The 22,079-nt window shown below is 55.9% G+C and overlaps 2 protein-coding genes and 1 long non-coding RNA gene across 4 annotated transcripts in view; all 3 read left to right on the top strand.

Moving 5' to 3' along the window:
- The window catches only part of LOC311626233, a 1,185,289-nt gene that overhangs the window by 879,252 nt on the left and 283,958 nt on the right, over positions 1-22,079 (top strand). The gene's annotated exons all lie outside the window — the stretch shown is intronic.
- On the top strand, positions 360-6,704 carry LSM2 (LSM2 homolog, U6 small nuclear RNA and mRNA degradation associated). Its single transcript, XM_084891301.1, has 5 exons — positions 360-552; positions 1,094-1,161; positions 5,940-5,970; positions 6,083-6,142; positions 6,251-6,704. The coding sequence occupies exons 1-5, from the start codon at positions 550-552 to the stop codon at positions 6,374-6,376; spliced, it is 288 nt and encodes a 95-aa protein (XP_084747427.1). The 5' UTR covers positions 360-549; the 3' UTR covers positions 6,377-6,704.
- On the top strand, positions 7,173-21,946 carry VARS1 (valyl-tRNA synthetase 1). Of its 2 annotated transcripts, none has more exons than XM_084891028.1 (30): positions 7,173-7,504; positions 7,735-8,154; positions 9,622-9,756; positions 9,844-9,982; positions 10,453-10,577; positions 10,666-10,750; positions 10,963-11,063; positions 11,150-11,277; positions 15,916-16,080; positions 16,290-16,371; positions 16,759-16,878; positions 16,952-17,060; positions 17,151-17,245; positions 17,374-17,464; positions 17,689-17,813; positions 17,889-17,992; positions 18,073-18,231; positions 18,314-18,404; positions 18,496-18,601; positions 18,687-18,757; positions 18,834-18,959; positions 19,152-19,256; positions 19,342-19,410; positions 19,485-19,563; positions 19,661-19,788; positions 20,050-20,205; positions 20,300-20,506; positions 20,574-20,685; positions 20,765-21,090; positions 21,809-21,946. In XM_084891028.1, exons 2-30 carry the CDS (start codon positions 7,768-7,770, stop codon positions 21,875-21,877), a joined length of 3,795 nt encoding a protein of 1,264 aa, XP_084747154.1. In that variant the 5' UTR covers positions 7,173-7,504; positions 7,735-7,767; the 3' UTR covers positions 21,878-21,946. The 2 variants fall into 2 exon arrangements, with proteins under 2 accessions (XP_084747154.1, XP_084747153.1); XM_084891027.1 differs by having other exon boundaries at positions 10,663-10,750.

Genomic DNA, 22,079 nt, shown 5'->3' with positions numbered 1-22,079 from the left:
GAGAAATATCAATGTGAGAGAAACACATCAATGGGTTGCCCCCAGCACAGCCCTGACTGGGCCTGTAGTGGAGGGACCGAATCGAACCCGGAACCTTTTAGTCCGCAGGCTATGCTCTAGCCACTGAGCCAAACCCGCACGGCAACGCAGCATTCCCTTTTACTTTTAAGGAAGTGTAACAGACACAGAGTGGAGAGATTCTGGAGTCTCACAAACTCCCCAGCAGCTTCCGGCTGGGGTCGCACTGCGCCGCCACTGGGAAAAGGAGGGAGGGCTTCCGCGGCCCCAGGCCGGCCGCGCCTGCGCGGTGAGCCCGGGCGGAGGCCGCCGGGAGGAGGAAGCCCCGCCCCGGCCCGGCCCCTCCCCCTCCCGTGAGCCCTGCCTCGCGGACCCCTGTGCTGGCGGGCGCCCGCTTCTGCACCCCGAGCTCCCCGGCGCTCCCGCCCGCCCGGCCCTGCGCCGCCCCGCGCCCGCTCCCCGCCCGGCCTCTGGCCCCGGGCCCAGGCCCCCGCTTCCCCGGGCCGGCCGGCTGTCCGCCGCGCGAGCACCATGGTAGGTACTGTGACGTCACAAGGAGGCGCCCTGGGGAGAGCGCGCGGGTCGGTCGGTTGGGGTCGGGGTGGGGGTCCCGGCTGCGTCCGGGGTCCCCTCCGCCCTTAGTTCCTGCACTTCAAGTTCCCCGGGAAGACATCTGGGACGCAAGGGCTTTTTTCCCTTTTAAGGGAAAGTTTAAGAACCCGAGGGAGAGTCGGCAGGGACCCGTTAGAGGGGAAGTCAGGCCTCTAGGAGCACTTTCTCGACGGAGACCAGGCTTGGGAGGATTGCGGGGGGCGGGGGGAGGACCCAGGAGAGAGGGCGGACTGAGAGCGAGCTCCAGAGCCCGAGGGCGCCAGGGCGCAGGGAAGAGCGCGTGGTCGTTGGGGCTCTAGCAGTCCCTCCGTCGCCCAGTCTTCTCTCCTGGGGAGCCGAGACCTGCCCCGACCTGCCCCGGTGAGGGTGCGGGGTGAGGGTGCTGGGCGGATACCGGTGTAGCAGAAGGCCGCTCCCTGCCGTGTCTCTTCCCGTGTGATGGTTTCCCCTCTCTTCCCAATAGCTCTTCTATTCCTTTTTCAAGTCCCTTGTGGGCAAGGATGTGGTCGTGGAACTCAAGAATGACCTGAGGTAGGTACCTATTTCAACAAGTCTGCAGGGAGTGGATGTGCCCAGAGCCCTGAAACCTATTGATTTATTTATACTTTTTATTTATTCATTTAAAAATATGTTATTGATTTCATAGAGGAAAGGAGAGGGAGAGAGAGAGAACATCAATGACAAGAGAGAATCATTGATCGGCTGCCTCCTGCATGCCCCCTACTGGAGATGGAGCCTGCAACCCAGGCTTGTGCCCTGACTGGAAATCGAACCATGACCTCTTGGTTCATAGGTCAATGCTCAACTACTGAGACACACGGGCTGGGCCCTGAAACCTCTTTAATTGAACAAGTGTTATTTGAGGGCTGGGTAAGGTGGGAGAGAGAAAGAATGACTGGTGCCTTAAGCTGACAGATGAGCTGTGGAACTGTTTCTTGTATTTGAAAAGAAATACAAAGAAATACATACCTATGTATAAAAAACCCTAAGTAACCAGTCGACTGCTGTACTAGTGGACAGTTTGGTCACTAGGATGCACACTGACCACTAGTGGGTAGACGCTCAACGCAGGAGCTGCCCCCTAGTGGTCAGTGCGCTCCTACAGGGGAGCACCTGGAGCCGTGGCAGCAGCAGCAGGTGCAGTGGGGCTGGGATGAGCCAGAGCAGCACAGTGCCCAACCTGGGCTTGGGCTCCTCCCTGGCCGCCTGCCATTTCTCGCACTACTACATCCCTCGGGGGATATCAGACTGCAGGTTTCAGCCTGATGCCCAAGGGTCCCGGGCTGCGCGGGCACAGGCTAGGCCGAGGGAACCCACCGGTGCACATATCCGTGCACCAGGCCTCTAGAACTATATACAGAGTTAGTACAGAGAGGTCAGAGGCTGGAGGCATCAGCATTTTTTCTGATTAAATTATATCTCCTTTGACCCAAGAGTCAATTCCACAAGTAAAGATGTAAGGACAAAGATGTTTGTAAGTTTTCTTTGCAGTAACCAAAAATGGAAAACAAGTGGCTATCCATAGGGACTGGGTTAAATTGTGGCTTCTATGTTCCACAGCTGTCACATCAGAATGAGATGTGCTGATGTGGAAAATTGTTGCGAAATAGTATATGTGGCATAATCTCCCTTTTGCTCAAGAAAATGTAAAGGATAAACAGGAGACCAATCCCTTCTGACTGTATTGCTTTTCCATTCCTTACCCCTTATATCATAACGCCTAATCATCTTTCAGAATTGGGAATTAAATGCTGTATCCTTGGACTTTTCCTGTTTTTTCTAGCCAAGTAGATTCTTCTACCAGAGTCTTATTTTCTTCGTAGTGGGTGCTTCTCAAATTGTGACTTCAGAAAAATGTTTACTGTTTTAGGCCTGTCCTTCAGACAGGGCCCTGGACCGTGTTTAAGCTCACCATCGTTTCTAATGTGTACAATAAGCCTGACACATAGTAGGAGCTTAATGTGTGCTGAAAGTAGAGTAGCTAACATTTGAGAACTCCTTTTGAGTAGGCACTATTCTGCATACATTTAACTCATTGAATTCTCATAACACCCCTGTGACATATACTGCTGTTGCTGCTTTATATGTGAGGAAATTGGAAGCTTGGATAGGTTAAGAAACTTAAACTCAAGTCTATGCAACTAGTAAATGACAGCAAAAACTGAAATCCAGTTCTGTCTGGATTATCTTTTTTTTTTTTTTTTTTGAGCAAAAGGAAGGGGGAAGAGACATTAATTTGTTGTTCCACTTATGTGTGCATTCATTGGTTGATTCTTATGTGTGCTCTGATGGGGGATCAAACCTGAAACCTTGACGTATTAGGTCGATGCTCTAACCCACTGAGCTGCCCAGCCAGGGCTTTTTGTACAAGTTATAAACAGGATCATGTTCTCTCTGCAGTTTTGAAACTTGCTTTTCACTTAGCAGATGTGGACATTTCTCGTCAATAAAGGTGATCTTTAACTTTCTTAATGTCTGCATGGCATCTTTATTAACCAAGGCCTTGCTGTTGGACAGGCATTTTCCAATTCTTAAAAGCAATTTTTAAAAAATGTTTTTATTTCCTAGCCAGTTTGGCTCAGTGGATAGAGTGTTAACCCATGGACTGAAGGGACCCAGACTCAATTCTAGTCAAGGGCATGTACCTCTGTTGCTGGCTCAATCCCCAGCCCTGGTTGGGGCACGTGAGGGAGGCAGCCAATCGATATGTCTCTCTCACATTGATGTTTCTCTCTGTCTTTTCCCCTCCCTCCCACCTCTCTAAAAGTCAATGGAAAAATATCCTTGGGTGAGGATAAACAAAGTGTTTGTATTGATTTTAGAGAGGAAGGGTGAGGATAGAGAAAACATCTATGAAAGAGAAACATCAACATTGATAGGCTGTCTTCTGGACAGCCCCCCACCCCCAATCTGGGACAGACCGAAATCTGGGCATGTGCTCTGACCAGAAATTGAACCTGTGACTTCTTGGTCCATAGGTTGACACTCATCCACTGAGCCACACTAGCTGGGCAGTTTCCAGTTCTTTAGGGGGAAAATCGTTTAAATGAGAGGTACATTTAAAATAGAGCCAAAACCCATTTGGCTCCGTGGATAGAGCATCGGCCTGGGAACTCAAGGGTCCCAGGTTCGATTCCGGTCAAGGGCATGTACCTTGTTGTGGGCACATCCCCAGTAGGGGGTGTGCTGGAGGCAACTGATCGATGTTTCTCTCTCATCAATGTTTCTGACTCTCCCTCTTCCTTACTCTCTGCACAAAATCAATATATTTTTCTAACTATCTCTCTCTGACATGGCAGAGTGGCGAGGAGAGGTATTCTACATCAGAGATTTGGTGTATGACGTGGGCAATGCATATGGTCCTGATGGCGTAGAGATGAGGGCCAGAGAGAGAGAGTGTGGGAGCCCGTACCAACCCTAGGCAGTTCTGGGAGTGACTTGTTTTCTTTTCCTCTTTTCTCCCCCCTGGCCTCCCACATGGCAAAACACTTAGTTTTAGCTCCAGGTCCCAAAGCAAGGATGTAAGGTGGGAAGGAATGCCATTGGACTGGGAGAGGAGCTTTCGCAGGCTTGTTGTCAGACCGCTCTCAATGAACTGAATGAAGTGCCACCACCTTATCCAATTCCTGAAGTCACCACCGCTGCACATGGTGGTGAGGTGCTGTCAAAGGCTGTTCAGCCAGGGATGTGGCAAAACCACCACCAGCGCAGCGGGCCTCAGACACTGGATTTCAAAGACAGGATTTTACAAAAATAGGGTCCAGTAGAGAACTGCCAACTTTATTTTTGGCAAGATAAAAGACATTTTTAAAAAACTGCCTTTCATGATAATTTTATTTTTAAAAATTTAATACCAAAAATAATAGTAAGGACAATCAAAGAACAGCTATTTTTTAGTCCTGGTCAGGTAACTCAGTTGGTTAGAGCTTCATCCCCATATATGGGGTTGCAAGTTCAATCCCTGATCAGAATACATAAAAGAATTAACCAATGAATGCATAAATAAGTTGATTTTTTAAAAAAATCAATGTTTTGCCGAAACCGGTTTGGCTCAGTGGATAGAGCGTCAGCCTGTGGACTGAAGAGTCCCAAGTTCAATTCTGGTTGACTGCTTGATCCCCAGTAGGGGGCGTGCAGGAGGCAGCTGAAAAATTATTCTCATCATTGATGTTTCTATCTCTCCCTCTTCTTTCCTCTCTGAAACCAATAAAAAGAAATATTTAAATTGATGTTTCTTTCTCTTTCCCCCTTCCTCTTCCTAAAATAAAATTTAAAGTTATTGACAACCTTTAGCATACAGCATACACAATACTACTGGCCTGTGTTTCCTCTTTTGTCATGGACTTCTGACACCTTTTAGCACATGTCAGTGTTTGAGAACCAGTGGTCCTAAGGATGGTGAAGAGGAGGGTGGCCACGTGGGAAGGTGGCCTGGATTGAGGTGTAAAGTAATAGGACCTTGGTTTGTAGAAATCAAACTTGAAAGAGAATTACAGAAATATTAGACATCAGCAAATGCCAGGGATTTATGGGATATGCAGGGCAGAGCTACAATTCATGGGATTGGAAGTTGTGAGACTTGGGAAAGAAGATGAACACCATCTGACAAGTTTTATAAGTTGGGAGAGAGCATTGCTCACGAACGTTTCAGGGTCTCAAGCAGTGGGGAGGGAGAGGGTATCTCTTGTCCCTTCGAGAGCAATGCTGGCTGCTTTATCTACTGTATATGCTGGGCTCCGGTTCCAAGTCCATGAATGAAACAGCTGATGGTCTGAGTCCTTGTTTGTTCTAAAATTGGGCAAGTTAAACACCCTCTCTGATCCCCTGGATGGTAATAGCTACTTTGTAAAGTTGCTAAAGATTATAAAAGTGGCTGTAAAAATTATACATGCCATACAGGAGAAATGTAAGATGGTAGCTCTCAAGAGTGGATTGGTATAGGGAAAAATGTATAATCTAAAATAACGTACTTCTAGGGAGTGGGGAAGGCAGTCCTAATATATGGTGACAGAAGGTTTGACTGGGTGGTGAGCACATGGTTCAGTATACACACCTTGTAACACTCATCCCTGAAACCTGTATGATCATGTTGACCGGTGTCACCCCAATAAAGTTAATTAAAAAAAAAAACTGTTCTGGAAGCACTGTCTTTCCTACTCTACAGCTTAGGAATGCCCCCTTTTGTTTCCACCTATTCTGGCTTTGTCAAGTCCTTGATTTTCCCAAACTATGTTCTTAGCTCTCAAGTCACCTCTGTGTTGACTTTGGTGTAAACTAATTTGGTTCTTCCTTTCCTCTGCCCCTGACAGCATCTGTGGGACCCTCCATTCTGTGGATCAGGTGAGACAAAGCAAGAGCCCAGGACTGGTATTGGGGAAAGAGGAGGGGAGGGAGGGTGGAGTACTTGTACTTGTCTCTACGGCTAACGATGTTGTTCATCTTCTTTCTTTAGTATCTCAACATCAAACTAACTGACATCAGTGTCACAGACCCTGAGAAATACCCTCACATGGTGAGTGAGGGCTGGTGGGAAAGAGCAAACACCTCTGAACACAGGAGGCCCCTGGGTGGGTAGAGGAAATTTTTAAGAGTGTTTTCACGTTTGCCTACCTTTGTCTAGTTATCAGTGAAGAACTGCTTCATCCGGGGCTCGGTGGTCCGCTATGTGCAGTTGCCTGCAGATGAGGTGGACACGCAGCTGCTACAGGACGCAGCGAGGAAGGAGGCCCTGCAGCAGAAACAGTGACGGCTCCTCCACTCCCTCCCCTCTTCCAGCCCAGGACCCCTCCTTCGTACTTGAGATGTTTATTGTTTTTCAATAGTGAAGGCGCTTTTTTTTTTTTTAAGGGGATAAGTAGACTAGAGGACTAACCATGGTGGGAGCAGCTCTCCTCAGTGAGAAGGAAGATGAGCTGTCTGGGGAACTGCAGTGTTCCTGGTCCCCAGCACCTGCCTTCCTTCCTCCTTCCCCAGAGATGGTGGGAGAATCTACATCTCTCCAGGGCAGCATGTGATTCATTTTGGGGGTGGAAGGAACCTGTCCCGCATCGGGAATAAATTTGTGGTGCAAATTTCTGGAGTGTGTGTGTTTGGGAAGGAGGCTGGAGGGTGGGAAAGGGATGTTGAGTTCATCGAGCTCTTGCCCTGCATTACCCCAGCCAAGACCCCACGCAAGGCAGTGTCCAGCATTGCTGCCGCTGCTGAGTGAACCGTGCGCTCCCCGGCGGCCCCCCGGCTTCCGAGCACCCCCTGCCTCATGGCCTTTGCTCAGACCGCACCTGCCATGAGCGCCCGCTCCCTTCCCGAGGGACAGTTGTCAGACACCAAGATGCGGTCGGTCGACGCTGCTGATTTCCCCTCAACCCAGCCAGGGGGGCACACTGAAGTCTGGCAGATTCTTTCAAACAAGTGACAGGTTCCCGCTGTGCGGTGGGCGGTTCCGCTCCAGGCCTCGCCAGCCCCGCCCGCGGCGCCGCTTCCGCCCCCTCCGCCGGGGGCGCGAGGACCCGCGCGGGCTGCCCGCGGCGGCGCCTGGCGGGAGCGCGGTCCTAGGGCGCCCCGAGCTGTGGCCGCCCCTGTCCTATGCCCGCCCCCGGCCTGTGCCCGCGCCCCTCCTCAGAGCGCGGGGACGGCGCGCCCCGGCCGGGGTCCGAGGGGCGGCTGCACACGCAGGCGGGGCCCGGCCGCCCACGCCAGGACCCGCGCCGGAAGCGCTCGCTGTCACAAAGGCCACACGTGGGTGCTCGGGCGGCGGTCCCAGGAGCCAGGGTCCCCGGAGAACTGCCCGCCGTCCCCGCCGCCCGACTCCTCGGCCCCGGCCGCCAGGCCGGCCCAGCTTCGGCCGGCGCCGGCTCGGCCTGACCCCCGCCCCCCAGTACGTACCTGCGGCCCGAGCCCGCCCTGCCGGGCCGAGGGGCCCTCCGGCTCCACTCTCCCCGAGGACCGGGCCCGGCCGTCCCCGCCACTCCGCAGCCAGACCCGGGCTCCTGAGGCCTGACGGGCCCCCAGGCCCTGGGGCCTCGGCGCCCGCGGAGAGGAGCCCATGAGGGTCCCCTCTTACTCAGGTAGGACCCGGGGCCCTCAGTCTTCGTCTCCCTCTCCTAGGTCTGTCCCACCTGGCGCGGACCCTGCAGAACCATGTCCATCCTCTACGTCTCCCCGCACCCCGATGCCTTCCCCAGCCTCCGAGCCCTCATAGCGGCGCGCTACGGGGAGGCGGGGGAGGGGCCGGGCTGGGGGGGCGCGCACCCCCGCATCTGCCTCCAGCCGCCTCCGGCCAGCAGGACCCCGTTCCCCCCGCCCCGCCTGCCCGCCCTGGAGAAGGGGCCCGGCGGGCTCTGGGTGTGGGGGGCCACTGCTGTGGCCCAGCTGCTGTGGCCCGCAGGCCTGGGGGGCCCTGGGGGCAGCCGGGCAGCCGTCCTCGTCCAGCAGTGGGTCAGCTACGCCGACACGGAGCTCATACCCGCTGCCTGCGGGGCCACGCTGCCCGCCGTGGGACTCCGCGGCTCCGTCCAGGACCCCCAGGTGAGGGGGGAAGGGGGCGGGAAGTTTAGGAGAAGGAAGCAAGAGTTGGGGTGGATAATGAGACAGGAAGATAGCGTGTCGGGTGTGGAAAAAGATTGATCAAGTCCCACATGGCCACATGGTAACCTCTCTGAGCCTTGGTCTTCTTTTTGTCTCTGAAAACTTTAGTTTCCATGTTGAGAAAATAAAAAGAAGTGTGCAGAGCACACGGTGTAGTGCCAAGCGCTTTAGAGTGAGTAAAAGCTTGATGAGTCGGAAACCCACAGAAGTTATGGATTGTAGGGAAAGTGGGTGAGGGAGAGATGAGAAGAGGCAGGTTGGGCCAGGAGAGATAACGGTGCCCCGAGGCGGGTAGGAGAGATGAAAAGGGGGGAAGGGAGAGGAGAGACAACCACACCATGTTGTAAACAATCCTTTCAGAGTGGCTGTGCCTCTGGTCCTTATCAAACACGGTAGATATGAATGAATGAATGAATGAATGAATGAATGAATATATGACTTAGACCCTGGCTGGCTCCTTCATATCCAGATTACACGATCTAAAATAGAGGCCCTCCTCTTTGAAATTCCTTGTCTCCCTCAACCTGATTTATTTTCTTCATAGCACTTAAGGAGAAAAATAGGGTTAATGTATTATATATTTGTTCATTTACTGTCTCCCAATTAGAATGTAAACTCCCATCAGGTCAGGGGTCCTGTTCAAATTCTCTCCTCATTCCTTAGGGAGGTATGTGGCATGTAGTAGGTGCTTAACAAATATTGTTGTGTGTTTTTTGGTTTTTTTTTAATATATTTTATTGATTTTGTACAGAGAGGAAGGGCGAGAGATAGAGAGTCAGAAACATCGATGAGAGAGAGTCATCGATCAGCTGCCTCTTGCACACCCCCACTGGGGATATGCCCGCAACCAAGGTACATGCCCTTGACCGGAATCGAACCTGGGACCTTTCAGTCCCCAAGCTGACACTCTATCCATTGAGCCAAACCGGTCCCGGCTTAACAAATATTGTTGAAGCAATTATTGTGTTGCCTTACTTAATCTTTAACTTCTTGTACTTAATATATTGCAACTGATACATAGTAAATGTTCAGTAGGAATTTTCTGAATGAATGAAGCACCAGGGCTTCTTCTTTTAAAAAAAATACATTTTTATTGACTTCGGAGAGGAAGGGAGAGGGAGAGAGAGACAGAAATACAAATGATGAGAGAGAATCATTGGTCCCCTGCCTCCTGCACACCCCACATTGGGGATTGAGCCCACAACCTGGGCATGTGCCCTGACCGGAATCGAACCTGGGACCTTTCAGTTGCAGGCCAACACTCTATCCACTGAGCCAGACCGGCCAGGGCAGGGCTTCTTTTTATTATGACCATTTCAAAGAAGATGAAACTGGCCTCAGAGGTGATGATTTGTGGGAGTGGACGGAGGCCACGCCCTGTCTCACATCCCTCCCCGTTCCTGCTAGGCTGCGCTGGGGGCCCTGGGCAGGGCCCTGAGCCCCTTGGAGGAGTGGCTCCGGCAGCACACCTATCTGGCCGGGGAGGCCCCCACCCTGGCGGACCTGGCGGCTGTCACAGCCTTGCTGCTGCCCTTCCGATACGTGAGTCACTAGGGCCCGGGAGGGACGGGGCGGTTCCTCTGACCTCACCACAGGTGGCTGAGGACGTTGCTTTCTTCCCCCTCTCAGGTCCTGGACCCCTGTGCGCGCCGGATCTGGGGGAATGTCACTCGCTGGTTCATCACCTGTGTCCAGCAGCCAGAATTCCGGGCCGTGCTGGGAGAGGTGGTTCTGTACTCAGGGGCCCGGCCGCTCTTCCATCAGCCAGGTAAGGAGTAGGACTGGGGAGGTGGGGGGGGAGGGGTTCCTTGCGGTCTCCCATGCAGCTCACTTTCTTTCTTTCTTTCTTTCTTTTTTTTTTTTTTTTTAAATATATTTTATTGATTTTTTACAGAGAGGAAGGGAGAGAGATAGAGAGCTAGAAACGTCGATGAGAGAGAAACATGGACCAGCTGCCTCCTGCACACCCCCTACTGGGGATGTGCCCGCAACCAATGTACATGCCCTTGACTGGAATAGAACCTGGGACCCTCCAGTCCGCAGACCGACGCTCTACCACTGAGCCAAACCGGCTTCGGCTAGCTCACTTTCTTATCTCAGAATGGCAGAACGCGTGGAGGGAGGGCCGGTGGGAGGTCCGCAGGGGGAAGCCTTGAGCAGCGGGAATAACGGTCTGAGACCCAGCAGCATCCTCAGAGGCCTCAGCGGCTGAGTCTGCACTGCTGGGCCTCCCACCAGGCCCTGAGGCCACTGCACCTCCAAAGACACCTGCTCAACTCAAGAAAGAGGCAAAGAAACGGGAGAAGCTAGAGAAATTCCAACAGAAGCAGAAGATCCAGCAGCAGCAACCGCCGCCCAGGGAGGTGAGAGGCTAAGATGGGAAGGATGCTGTGTCATAGTCGGGCAAGGGGAGAGGCTGATATCGGAGTCTGTATCTTCCCTCCCAAGCAGAAGAAACCAAAACCAGAGAAGAGGGAGAAGCGGGATCCTGGAGTTGTTACCTATGACCTCCCAACCCCACCCGGGGAAAGGAAAGGTACTGGTCAGGGAAGGGACCAACCCTCCCTCCTCCCGCCTCAGCTGCTGCTGCTCCTGTTTCCCCTTCCTGCTTGCCCCGGCTCCCACCACTCTCTTGGTGAAGATCTGCAGAGGCCCAGGCCCTTCTGTCTCCCCCCACCGTGCCTCCGCCACCCCGTCCTCTTCCCAGCGGCCCAGCCTCCACACTGACGCCTGCCTTCCTCTCCCCAGATGTCAGCGGCACTATGCCCGACTCCTACAGCCCTCAGTACGTGGAGGCAGCCTGGTACCCGTGGTGGGAGCAGCAGGGCTTCTTTAAGCCAGAGTATGGAGTGAGTGGCACTGCCCCCAGGCCTGGGGCGGGGGGCGGGAGAGGTGACCTGGAGTCTTAGCATGTGCCCATCCTTCCTCCCCACAGCGTTCCAGCGTGTCAGCACCTAATCCACGGGGCGTCTTCATGATGTGCATCCCCCCCCCAAACGTGACAGGCTCCCTGCACCTGGGCCACGCGCTCACCAACGCCATCCAGGACTCCCTGACCCGATGGTGAGCTCCTGTCCTCTCCACTGCTTCCTCCGCTGCCTTCTCTTCCCGGACTCTCCTTCCTTTTGGCCTCAGCTCTGCCCCCTGGTGGTGGTACACTTCTCTCATTCCTCCCCTCTGGTCACTTCCTGGTAGCTTCCTCCCCTAGGCAGGGACCACTTCTCTCCCTCCTCTTGGGACATGAGACAGGGCTGGCCTCCTTCCACTCCCACACACCATGACCCTCTGAGAAGAATAAGAGTAGTTTGAATTAAACAAGAAATACACGAAATATTCTTGTAAGAAATGTAAAGCTACGAGTCTCCTTGACAACCCCCTCCAGACCTACTTCCCAAGACGTAGCCTTTGTTATCACTTTGTGGATCTTTCTAGATCTTTCCTGTCTATTACTTACAGGTACATGTACCCATAGAAATTTATAGTTTTCCTTTCGGGTGGATTTTTTTTTTCTGTCATGCTATTCTTCAGCCTTCTTCTTACACTGAATAGTTTGTCTTAGAGATCTTTCCTTACCCTTACCCACAGACCGATCCATTCTCTCTCACTGCCCCATAGCATTCCATACTGTGACTATGACATATGGAGTCACTTGCTTAAAAAAACAAAAATTAATGGTTGTTCCTAATTTTTCTCTGTTGAAAATCGCTTGAATGCACACTCCGGCACAGGCTTTCTCAGGCACACAGACAGCTTCGCTGGCGTAGCTCCCAGGAAGTGAAGCTGCTAGGTCGGAGAGGCCTGCCCACGTTAAGTACAAGCAGAAGCTGTCACTTTGCCTACAAAACAGCTTTACCCATTTAACCTCCCTGTGAGGGTGTTCGTTTGCCCATGGCCTTGCTAACTCCGGACGTGATCTTCATTTTGCTGAGATGGGGAAATGGCACCCGTGTAATTTCTGACTCCCAGCGAGCTGTGCCGCTTCCTGTGTCCGGGCTGGGCTGGTTTCCCTCATGTGAACTGTCTGTGCGTCGCTGGTTGCCCATCTTCCTGTTGATTGATTTTTTTGTTGTTGTTTACTTTTTAAATTGGTTGTTGTTGGATTCTTTACATATTTTGGGTATTGTTTTTTTTTTTTTGTTATATATTATAAATACTCCTGTTCTAGCACTTGCTTCCTCTGCCTTATCATCCTGCCCCACTGTCAATAGTTTAGTTAACAGATACAAAGTTAATATTCTAGGTGACAAATTCTTTTAAAAAGTATTTTAAGCCGAAACCGATTTGGCACAGTGGTAGAGCGTCGGTCTGCGGACTGAAAGGTCCCAGGTTTGATTCCGGTCAGGGGCATGTACATTGGTTGCAGGCACATCCCCGGTGGGGGGTGTGCAGGAGGCAGCTGGTCGATATTGCTCTCACATCGATGTTTCTAGCTCTCTATCTCTCTCCCTTCCTCTCTGTAAAAAAATCAATAAAATATATTTTTTAAAAAAAAAGTATTTTAAGTCCTGGCCAGTGTTGCTCAGTGGGTTGAACAAGATCCCATGCACCTGAAGGTCACTGGTTCCATTCCTTGTCAGGGGACATGATCCCCAGCGGGGGATGTGCGGGAGGCAGCCTATTGATGGTTCTCTCTCTCCCTCTCCCTTTCTCTAAAATCAAAAACACTTTTTTAAAAAGCATTTTAAAACAGCTTTTTATCTTTGGAAACTAGGGTTATTATATTTTAAGTTTTGAGACATTTTTCTGGTGTCTTGCTTACTAAATTAATTTAATCAAAAAATATTTCAGGACATCATTGTGTGCCTGCACTGCTCTGGGTACTGGGGGATAATGTCAGATCTAGTATTTTTCAAGGGATTGAGAGCTGGCAAAGAGTTTTATTAAATACATATAACAAGAATGGCCAAGTTATTTACATGAAAATAGTTAACACTTCTTTAAAAAAAAATATATATATATATACATATATTTTTAAAAATATATTTTATTGATTTTTTTACAGAGAGGAAGAGAGAGGGATGGAGAGTCAGAAACATCGATGAGAGAGAATCATCGACCAGCTGCCTCTTGCACCACCCACACTGGGGATGTGCCCGCAACCAAGGTACATGCCTTTGACTGGAATCGAACTTGGGACCTTTCAGTCCACAGGCTGACGCTCTATCCACTGAGCCACACCGGTCTCGGCAATAGTTAACACTTCTTACAAAACTCCTAGCGTAGCCACATTTTTTTCTAATGAACATGATTTAAACAAGATGTTAGAAAGTACCATTGCTTGCCGAAGCCGGTTTGGCTCAGTGGATAGAGCATCGGCCTGCGGACTGAAAGGTCCCAAGTTCGATTCCAGTCAAGGGCATGTATCTTGGTTGCGGGCACATCCCCAGTAGGGGGCGTGCAGGAGGCAGCTGGTCGATGGATCTCTCTCATCGATGTTTCTGACTCTCTGTCTCTCTCTTCCTCTCTGTAAAAAATCAATAAAATATATTTTTTTAAAAATTAAAAAAAGAAAGTACCATTGCTTACATGGAGTAAATTTATATCAATATTTTTGAATAAAAATAATGTGAAAATAAAATAATGTGAAATGCAGCTTTAAATATCTCCACCAATAAGAGTTGAATAGCTATATTTTTTCTTCCTCCAGCAGAGAATAAGGTGCTTTTCTACAAATATCCTTGATATTAATTTAGTTTTTGCTAATTTTATGTGATTCCCAAGATATACTTTTAGTGAAAAAATAGTTTTACCTTCCTTTCTTTTGTTAACTTCTTTAATAATAATATTTAACAGTATCTTGAAGTTCAGAAAATGTTTATACCCTTTAATTAATTATTTATTTTTTAATATATTTTATTAATTTCAGAGAAGGGAGAGAGAAAAAAACATCAATGATGAGAGAGAATCATTGATCGGCTGCCTCCTGCATATCTCAGTCTGGGGATTAAGCTCTGACAGAGAATCTACCATGACATCCTGGTTCATAGCTCGACGCTAACCACTGAACCACTCTGGCCGGGCTGTACATGTCCTTTATGTAACCAGCATTTCTATCAGTTACCTGCAAGAGAATGGAGTTGCTGCAGTCTCTGTGCCCAGGGAGATGTGAACATAGTGAGATAAACAGACTAAAATAATGAATACAACCCTGGCCGATATGCAAAGTGGTTAGACCGCATATCTGGATTGTGGGTTTGATCCCAGACCCTGGTCAGGTACATGTGGAAGGCAACCCATCGGCGTTTCTCTCTTTTCCTCCCTCCGTCCCTCCCTCCTTCTCTCTCTAAAAAGTCAATGGGAGAAACATCCTCAGGTGAAGGATAAAAAAACAGAACACAATACCGTGTGATGATTCACTAAAAACAAGGTGTGTGTGAACAGAGGGTGATGTGTTTCTGCCCTGATTTCCTCTGCCCCCTGGGATGCACCTAGTGCTGCAGGGAAAGAAGGCCCCTGTGCCTCCCTCAGGGCTTCACTCTCATTCCTCTGGTTAATTCCCTAAAACACAGCTAGCTGCCTGTCATTTTCTCTAAAATGGTCTACCACTTGCTTTTTTATTTTTTCAATATATTTTTATTGATTTCAGAGAGGAAGGGAGAGGGAAAGATAGAAGCATCAATGATGAGAGAGAATCATTGATCGGCTGCCTCCTGTACACCCCACACTGGGGATTGAGCCTGCAACCTAGGCATATGCTCTTGACCGGAATCAAACCTGGGACCCTTCAGTCCACAGACTGATGCCTATCCACTGAGCCACGCCAGCTGGGGCCACCAGTTGCTTTTTAACTTCACTGAGAGGTGTTGCTGTTCTGAGGTTGTGCGTTTTGCTGTAATCAGTTCGACAATGTCCTTAGACTTCATCTTGCATCTCTGGTTTAGGATGGCTTTCCTGCCTCAGAGTTACGCACATGGCCACCTGTGTTACTGACTTCTTTATTTACCTTTTGGGAAATTGTCATTTTCTGAGACTTTTCTTACATCCTGTTTTTCTATATTGAATTCTTTAATCTGACTAGAAATTATTTATTTATTGTTAATCCTCACTTAAGGGTTTTTCCATTGATTTTTAGAGAGAGTGGAAAGGAGGGGGGCGAGGGAGGGAGAAAGAGAGAGAAACTAATGTGTCTCTCTTACGTCAATTGGTTGCCTCCCATACATACCCCGGCCAGGTCAGGGATTGAAATGCAACCCAGGTACGTGCACTTGATTGAGAATCAAACCCGAGACCCTGCAGTGCTGGAGCCAACACTGTAACCATTGAGCAGCACCGGCCAGGGCTGACTATAACTTATTTTTGTGAATATTGGGAAGTAGGGAGATGTTTTTCCAACTAAGTAGTTGTTCCAAAGAAATGTTTGCATTGTTTTCCTTTTTCATCCTGAGAGGAAGTGCCGCCTGGCCCATGGATCGGCCTGGGTGTGTTTCCAGGCGCAGTTTGGTCTTTAACTGTTCCCTGTGGTGACTAGTTGCTTGAATAATCATAGCTGTCATGTTTTGCTATCTAGTTGGGCAGGAGCTTCCTCTTTGTTCTTTTGCCAAATGGCTTGGGCTATCCTTGCCGTATCCCCCCAGACTGAAACTTTAGAATTGGGGTCCCTCTCCACCACCCTTTCCCTCCCGAGCCCAGTGACCTCCCCCAAAGCCCCTCCAGGTGCCAGCTCTGCTGCCTGCTCACCGCCGCCCCCCGCTCTCCCCACAGGCACCGCATGCGCGGGGAGACCACCCTGTGGAACCCCGGCTGCGACCACGCAGGCATCGCCACGCAGGTGGTCGTGGAGAAGAAGCTGTGGCGCGAGCAGGGGCTGACCCGCCACCAGCTGGGCCGCGAGGCCTTTCTGCGGGAGGTCTGGAAGTGGAAGGAGGAGTGAGTGCATCCGCCCCGGCCCCGGCCCCATAAGACCTGTCACCTGCCACCTGGTCACAGGCTGCACAGAACCTCTCACAGAGGCTGAGGGTCGGTGGCTTCAGGTCGAGGTCCATTTCAGAGAATGAGGGGTGCCCACGCTCCCCGCCAGCCCCCCGATGTCTCCCTGCTGCCAGCCTGAGTGCTGACCGCCGCCTGTCCACTTCCAGGAAAGGGGACCGGATCTACCACCAGCTGCGGAAGCTCGGCAGCTCCTTGGATTGGGACCGAGCCTGTTTCACCATGGACCCCGTGAGTGCGGGAGGGGGGGGGGGGACAGGAGGCTCCCCAGGGCCCCATAGGGAGCACCTGCTGTGCCTCCTGCGGATTGGACCCACACGTAGGGAAGCGCTGAAGGCTCAGCTGCAAATCTCATTCTGGTCCCGGGCCATGGCCCTGTGCTCCCGGCCCCTCTGGGAGCTCACAGTCCTCCAGGTGCATATGCTCCTCCCCGCCCCAGCCTGCCGTCTCCAGGATCACCTCCCGGCCTGTCCCTGCGTTCCCAAAGCCCCCGCCGTGGGCCCCTCTCCCCTCAGGACGCATTTCCCCTTGCAGCCCTCGGAGGGTCGGGTGCCGGGCAGTGGGACTCTGGACCCTGCTGCCCTGGAACGTCTGCCTGGCCCCTCCCTGCTCCCCTAGAAACTGTCCGTGGCCGTGACAGAGGCCTTCGTCCGGCTCCACGAGGAAGGCATCATCTACCGCAGTACCCGCCTCGTCAACTGGTCCTGCACCCTCAACTCGGCCATCTCCGACATCGAGGTGTGCCCGCCGGGCTCTCCAGCCCCGCCCCGCCCCACCCCGGCCCGGCCGCTTCCTAACACCCCCTTCCCAGGTGGACAAGAAGGAGCTGACGGGCCGCACGCTGCTCTCCGTGCCTGGCTACAAGGAAAAGGTGGAGTTCGGGGTCCTCATCTCCTTCGCTTACAAGGTCCAAGGCTCAGGTAGGAGCCAGGGGTCACGGGGTCCTGGGCAGGACGGGCTGGGGCCTGGAGGGGACCAGCACTGAGACCGTAAGTCGCCTGTCACCCCAGAGAGCGGGGAGGAGGTGGTGGTGGCGACCACTCGGATTGAGACGATGCTGGGAGATGTGGCCGTGGCTGTGCACCCCGACGACCCCAGATACCAGGTGTGCGAGGGCGCTGCCGCGGAGGGGTCCCTGCTGACGGCCGCCAAGGGGAGAGGGCTGATGAGGGGGGCCTTGGGGTGTTGGGAGGGGGCGGCCGGCCTCCGTGTGTTGAGCCCCTCTGTTCGCAGCACCTGAAGGGGCGGAGTGTGGTCCACCCGTTCCTGCCTCGCAGCCTCCCCGTGGTCTTCGATGACTTCGTGGACATGGAGTTCGGCACAGGTGAGCAGGGCTGTCCTGAGCCGCGGGGGAGCGGGAGGAGCCCCGAGGCACATCCCGCATCCCTCCTCCTGCTGAGGCCAGGAGCACGAGCTTCACCTAAGCAGACAGGCCTGGGCCTGGGTCTCGGGACTGTCCTGGGGAAGTGGGGGGCAGGCGGTCTTCAGCAAAAGGGGGTGCGTGTGGAAGGGACGCGCTGAGTCCTGTGGCCCTGCCCCCGGCCCCAGGTGCGGTGAAGATCACCCCTGCACATGACCAGAACGACTACGAGGTCGGGCGGCGGCACGGGCTGGAGGCCGTCAGCATCATGGACTCCCGGGGGGCCCTGGTCAACGTGCCCCCCCCCTTCCTGGTGAGACCCCTGGGTGTGGGGCCTGGTCCCGAGGGCGGGTCCTGAGGCACAGCCGTGATGAGGCCTGTCCCCCAGGGCCTGCCCAGGTTTGAGGCCCGGAAGGCGGTGCTGGCGGCGCTGAAGGAGCGGGGCCTGTTCCGCGGCGTCCAGGACAACCCCATGGTGGTGCCGCTTTGCAAGTGAGGGCGGGGCCAGAGGAAGGGGGGTGGCTCCTGGGGCTCCCCCGTTACCCCCCCTACCCCCCTGTGTGTGCCTGCAGCCGGTCCAAGGACGTGGTGGAGCCCCTGCTGCGGCCGCAGTGGTACGTGCGCTGCGCGGAGATGGCCCAGGCGGCCAGTGCCGCCGTGACGCGGGGCGACCTGCGCATCCTGCCCGAGGCCCACCAGCGGACGTGGCACGCCTGGATGGACAACATCCGGTGCGTGGGCTCGCTGGGCGGGGCCTGGGGGGCTGAGCGGCACGGCCAGGCCCCGCCTCCTTGACCCCTCCGCCCTCTGCAGGGACTGGTGCATCTCCCGGCAGCTGTGGTGGGGCCATCGCATCCCCGCCTACTTCGTCACCGTCCACGACCCGGCCGTCCCGCCCGGGGAGGTGAGTGCGGCCGCAGGCGGTGCCGCCGCTGGTGGGAGGCAGGGGCGGGCACGGCAGGGGTGGCCCTGGGCATTCACGGCACCTGTGGCAGGATCCCGACGGGCGGTACTGGGTGAGTGGGCGCTGCGAGGCCGAGGCGCAAGAGAAGGCAGCCAAGGAGTTTGGAGTGTCCCCTGACAAGATCAGCCTCCAGCAAGGCAAGGCAGGGCCTTGGGGGTGGGGGCAGGGCCTGGCCTGAACCTCACCGCTGACCTCTGACCTCTGACCTTTGGCTTCCCTCAGATGAGGACGTATTGGACACCTGGTTTTCCTCTGGCCTCTTCCCCTTCTCCATCCTGGGCTGGCCCAACCAGGTACGTCCTGGGGGCCAGCTCGGGTGGGGCCGGGCCTGAGGGTGCTGAGCTCCCGTCACGCTCTGCTCTGCCCCAGTCAGAGGACCTGAGTGTGTTCTACCCGGGGACCCTGCTGGAGACCGGCCACGACATCCTGTTCTTCTGGGTGGCCCGGATGGTCATGCTGGGCCTGCAGCTCACCGGCAGGCTGCCCTTCCGAGAGGTGCGTGCGGCTCAGGCCTCGCTCGGCCGGCCGCAGGGCCGTGGGACTGAGCCTCCGGGGACCTGCAGCGATTGTGCCTGGGCTTCCCGGGGAGGGGCTCCTCTAAGCCCCTGAAGGGGGCGGGGCACCTGGGGCCTGAGGTTCAGAGTGGGGCCTGCGGGGAGGCGGAGCCTCACGGCCCTTGCCCCTCAGGTCTACCTCCACGCCATCGTGCGAGATGCCCATGGCCGGAAGATGAGCAAGTCGCTGGGCAATGTCATTGACCCCCTGGACGTCATCCACGGAGTCTCCCTGCAGGTGGGGCTGGGTGCCCGGAGGCCGGGAGAGCTTGTGGGGGCTACTGGGCCGTGGCCATGCCCGACCCCTCCCACTGCCCCCTCAGGGCCTCCACGACCAGTTACTGAACAGCAACCTGGATCCCAGCGAGGTGGAGAGGGCTAAGGAAGGCCAGGTACGCGGGCGGGCCGCCGGGCGTGGGCAGAGGGAGGCGGGGCTGGCTCAAACTCCCGCCCGGCTCCCCCGCAGAAGGCAGACTTCCCGGCCGGGATTCCCGAGTGCGGCACCGATGCCCTCCGGTTTGGACTGTGCGCCTACACGTCTCAGGGTAGGACCCCAATCTCTCCGCCGCCCCTTCCTCCCTGACCCCCCCCCCCCCCCCCCCCGGCAGGTGGGAGGGGTGCTGAGGACACTTCCCGCACCAGGGCGCGACATCAACCTGGACGTGAACCGGATCCTGGGCTACCGCCACTTCTGCAACAAGCTCTGGAACGCCACCAAGTTTGCCCTGCGCGGCCTTGGCAAGGGTTTCGTGCCCTCGGCCACCCCAGAGGTGAGGGCCTGGTGGGCGGGAGTGACCCCCACAGGCTGCACCCTGCCGCTCGTCATCAGGCATGACCAGGAGCCCCCTGTGGGGGACGGAGCAGAGGCCACAGGAGCCGCCGGGCATTGGGTCCTCCCCCACGGGCACACGTGGCTTCCCGCTGGCCCTGAATGCCTGCTCGCCCATGGGTTCTGGCTCCCTGCCCCGGCACCCCTCCCTTCCACTGGTGGCCCTGCTGATCGCCGCCCCCCCCCCCCCCCGCCCCCCCAGCCCGGAGGCCGCGAGAGCCTGGTGGACCGCTGGATCCGCAGCCGGCTGACCGAGGCCGTGAGGCTCAGCAACCAAGGCTTCCAGGCCTACGACTTCCCGGCCGTCACCACCGCCCAGTACAGCTTCTGGCTGTACGAGCTCTGTGACGTCTACCTGGTGAGGACGGGGCGGGCGGCCAGCCTGACCCGCTGCCACGGGCCCAGCGAGGGCTGGAGGGACCCTCCAGCTCTGAGCCCACCTGCCCCCCCAGGAGTGCCTGAAGCCTGTGCTGAGCGGGGTGGACCCGGGGGCCGCTGAGTGCGCCCGCCAGACCCTCTACACCTGCCTGGATGTTGGCCTGCGGCTGCTCTCGCCGTTCATGCCCTTCGTGACGGAGGAGCTGTTCCAGAGGCTGCCCCGGCGGCTGCCAGACGCACCCCCCAGCCTCTGCGTCACCCCCTTCCCGGAGCCCTCAGAGGTACGGTGTGGGCGGGGCGGGCTCGGGCCTGTGCCCGGCCCTCCTCACCCCCTCCTCCGCCCCGCAGTGCTCCTGGAAGGACCCAGAGGCAGAGGCGGCCTTGGAGCTGGCCCTGAGCATTGCCCGCGCCGTCCGCTCGCTGCGCGCCGACTACAACCTCGTCCGGACCCGGCCTGACTGTGAGCCCCCTCTGGGCCTCCGCCGCCCGCTGTCCTGGCCGCGCTCCATGTGGCCGCCTCACCACCACCTCTCCCGCAGGTTTCCTGGAAGTGGCCGACGAAGCCACAGGCGCCCTGGCGTCGGCGGTGTCGGGCTACGTGCAGGCGCTGGCCAACGCGGGCGTGGTGGCCGTCTTGGCGCTGGGGGCTCCCGTGCCCCAGGGCTGCGCGGTGGCCCTGGCCTCCGACCGCTGCTCCGTGCACCTGCAGCTGCAGGGGCTGGTGGACCCGGCCCGGGAGCTGGGCAAGCTGCAGGCCCGGCGCGGGGAGGCGCAGCGGCAGGCCCAGCGCCTGCGGGAGCGCCGCGCCGCCCTGGGCTACCCGGCCAAGGTGCCCCTCAAGGTCCAGGAGGCGGACGCGGCCAAGGTGCGTGGTGGCTGGGCGAGTCCTTCCCACCGGCCTCCGGCCCAGCCCCGCACTCTGCCCAGCCCCAGGCAGCCCGTGGGCTCAGACCAGGCCCTGAGCAGGTGGGACTGCGGGCGGGGGCACGACACGGGGAAGACAGGCAGACCCAGAGCCCGGCACCTGCCGCCCGGCCAGGCTCCTTGCGCCCATCCGGCCCCGGGAACGTGGCGTCCCACACGGGGAGGGGGGGGGCGGAGAGCAGGAGCCCTCCAGGCAGCAGCCCCGGGTAAGCCCGGAGGGCGCAGGGAGGCCGCGCGGGCCGTGGCGGGACTGGCCGGTCTCCCAGGAGCCCTGGGCAGCACCCCCTGCTGGTGCGGCCCGGGAGCCTGTGCCCCTCACCCGCCCGCTTGCCCTGGGCCCTGAGCCGCTGGCCCTCAGGGCTGCGTCCACCATGCCGCCCACAACGTGCCCCTGGCCCTGGGCTCCGTGCTGCTGCCACTACAGCTGCTGCCCCCATTGGCCTTGGGGACTGACCGCTCTGGGAAAGAAAACCCCGCGATGGTGGAAGAGAAGGGGGTGCTGGTGGGGAGGCTGCTGAGCATTTGGGGAGCACCCAGCCTAGCACAGTCCCTGACCTGCTCCCCACCCATGGCCCCACCTGCCTTTCCAACTCAGCCCTCTGCCCTCCTGGGCGCCTGGGTCTCAGCCCGGTCCTCCGCCCACCAGCCTTTCCCCGCAGCTCCAGCAGACCGAGGCCGAGCTCAGGAAGATGGACGAGGCCATCGCCCTGTTCCAGAGGATGCTGTGACCGCCACCCTCAGGCCCCCCCCCCCCCGGGCTCCTTCAGGGCAGCAATAAATATTTTACCACAAAACCATCTCTTGTCTGTGTATGCTAGACCGGAGAGGGGCGCTGAGGGGAGGGAGGGAGGGAGGGAGGGAGGGGCACTGAGGGCTGGGTGGGCACAGAGCCCTGTGGTCATTGGTGCACCTGGGTCTGCCCTGGCCCCC

This window comes from Pipistrellus hanaki (genome assembly GCF_964339955.1).
Source record: "Pipistrellus hanaki genome assembly, chromosome: 7".
In the NCBI taxonomy this organism is placed as follows: domain Eukaryota; kingdom Metazoa; phylum Chordata; class Mammalia; order Chiroptera; family Vespertilionidae; genus Pipistrellus; species Pipistrellus hanaki.
The sequence above is the reverse complement of the archived record's forward strand: the minus strand, read 5'-3'. Positions and strand labels throughout refer to the sequence as shown.

Bases quoted from the DNA above. Each gene is read 5' to 3' on its own strand.
- VARS1 (XM_084891027.1), top strand. From the start codon at position 7,768: ATGTCCATCCTCTACGTCTCCCCGCACCCCGATGCCTTCCCCAGCCTC. The intron at 17,814-17,888 runs GTGAGACCCCTG...CCTGTCCCCCAG, and splicing joins ACGTGCCCCCCCCCTTCCTG to GGCCTGCCCAGGTTTGAGGC. The intron at 18,758-18,833 runs GTACGTCCTGGG...GCTCTGCCCCAG, and splicing joins TCCTGGGCTGGCCCAACCAG to TCAGAGGACCTGAGTGTGTT.
- LSM2 (XM_084891301.1), top strand. The intron at 1,162-5,939 runs GTAGGTACCTAT...TGCCCCTGACAG, and splicing joins GAACTCAAGAATGACCTGAG to CATCTGTGGGACCCTCCATT. The intron at 5,971-6,082 runs GTGAGACAAAGC...TTCTTTCTTTAG, and splicing joins CCCTCCATTCTGTGGATCAG to TATCTCAACATCAAACTAAC.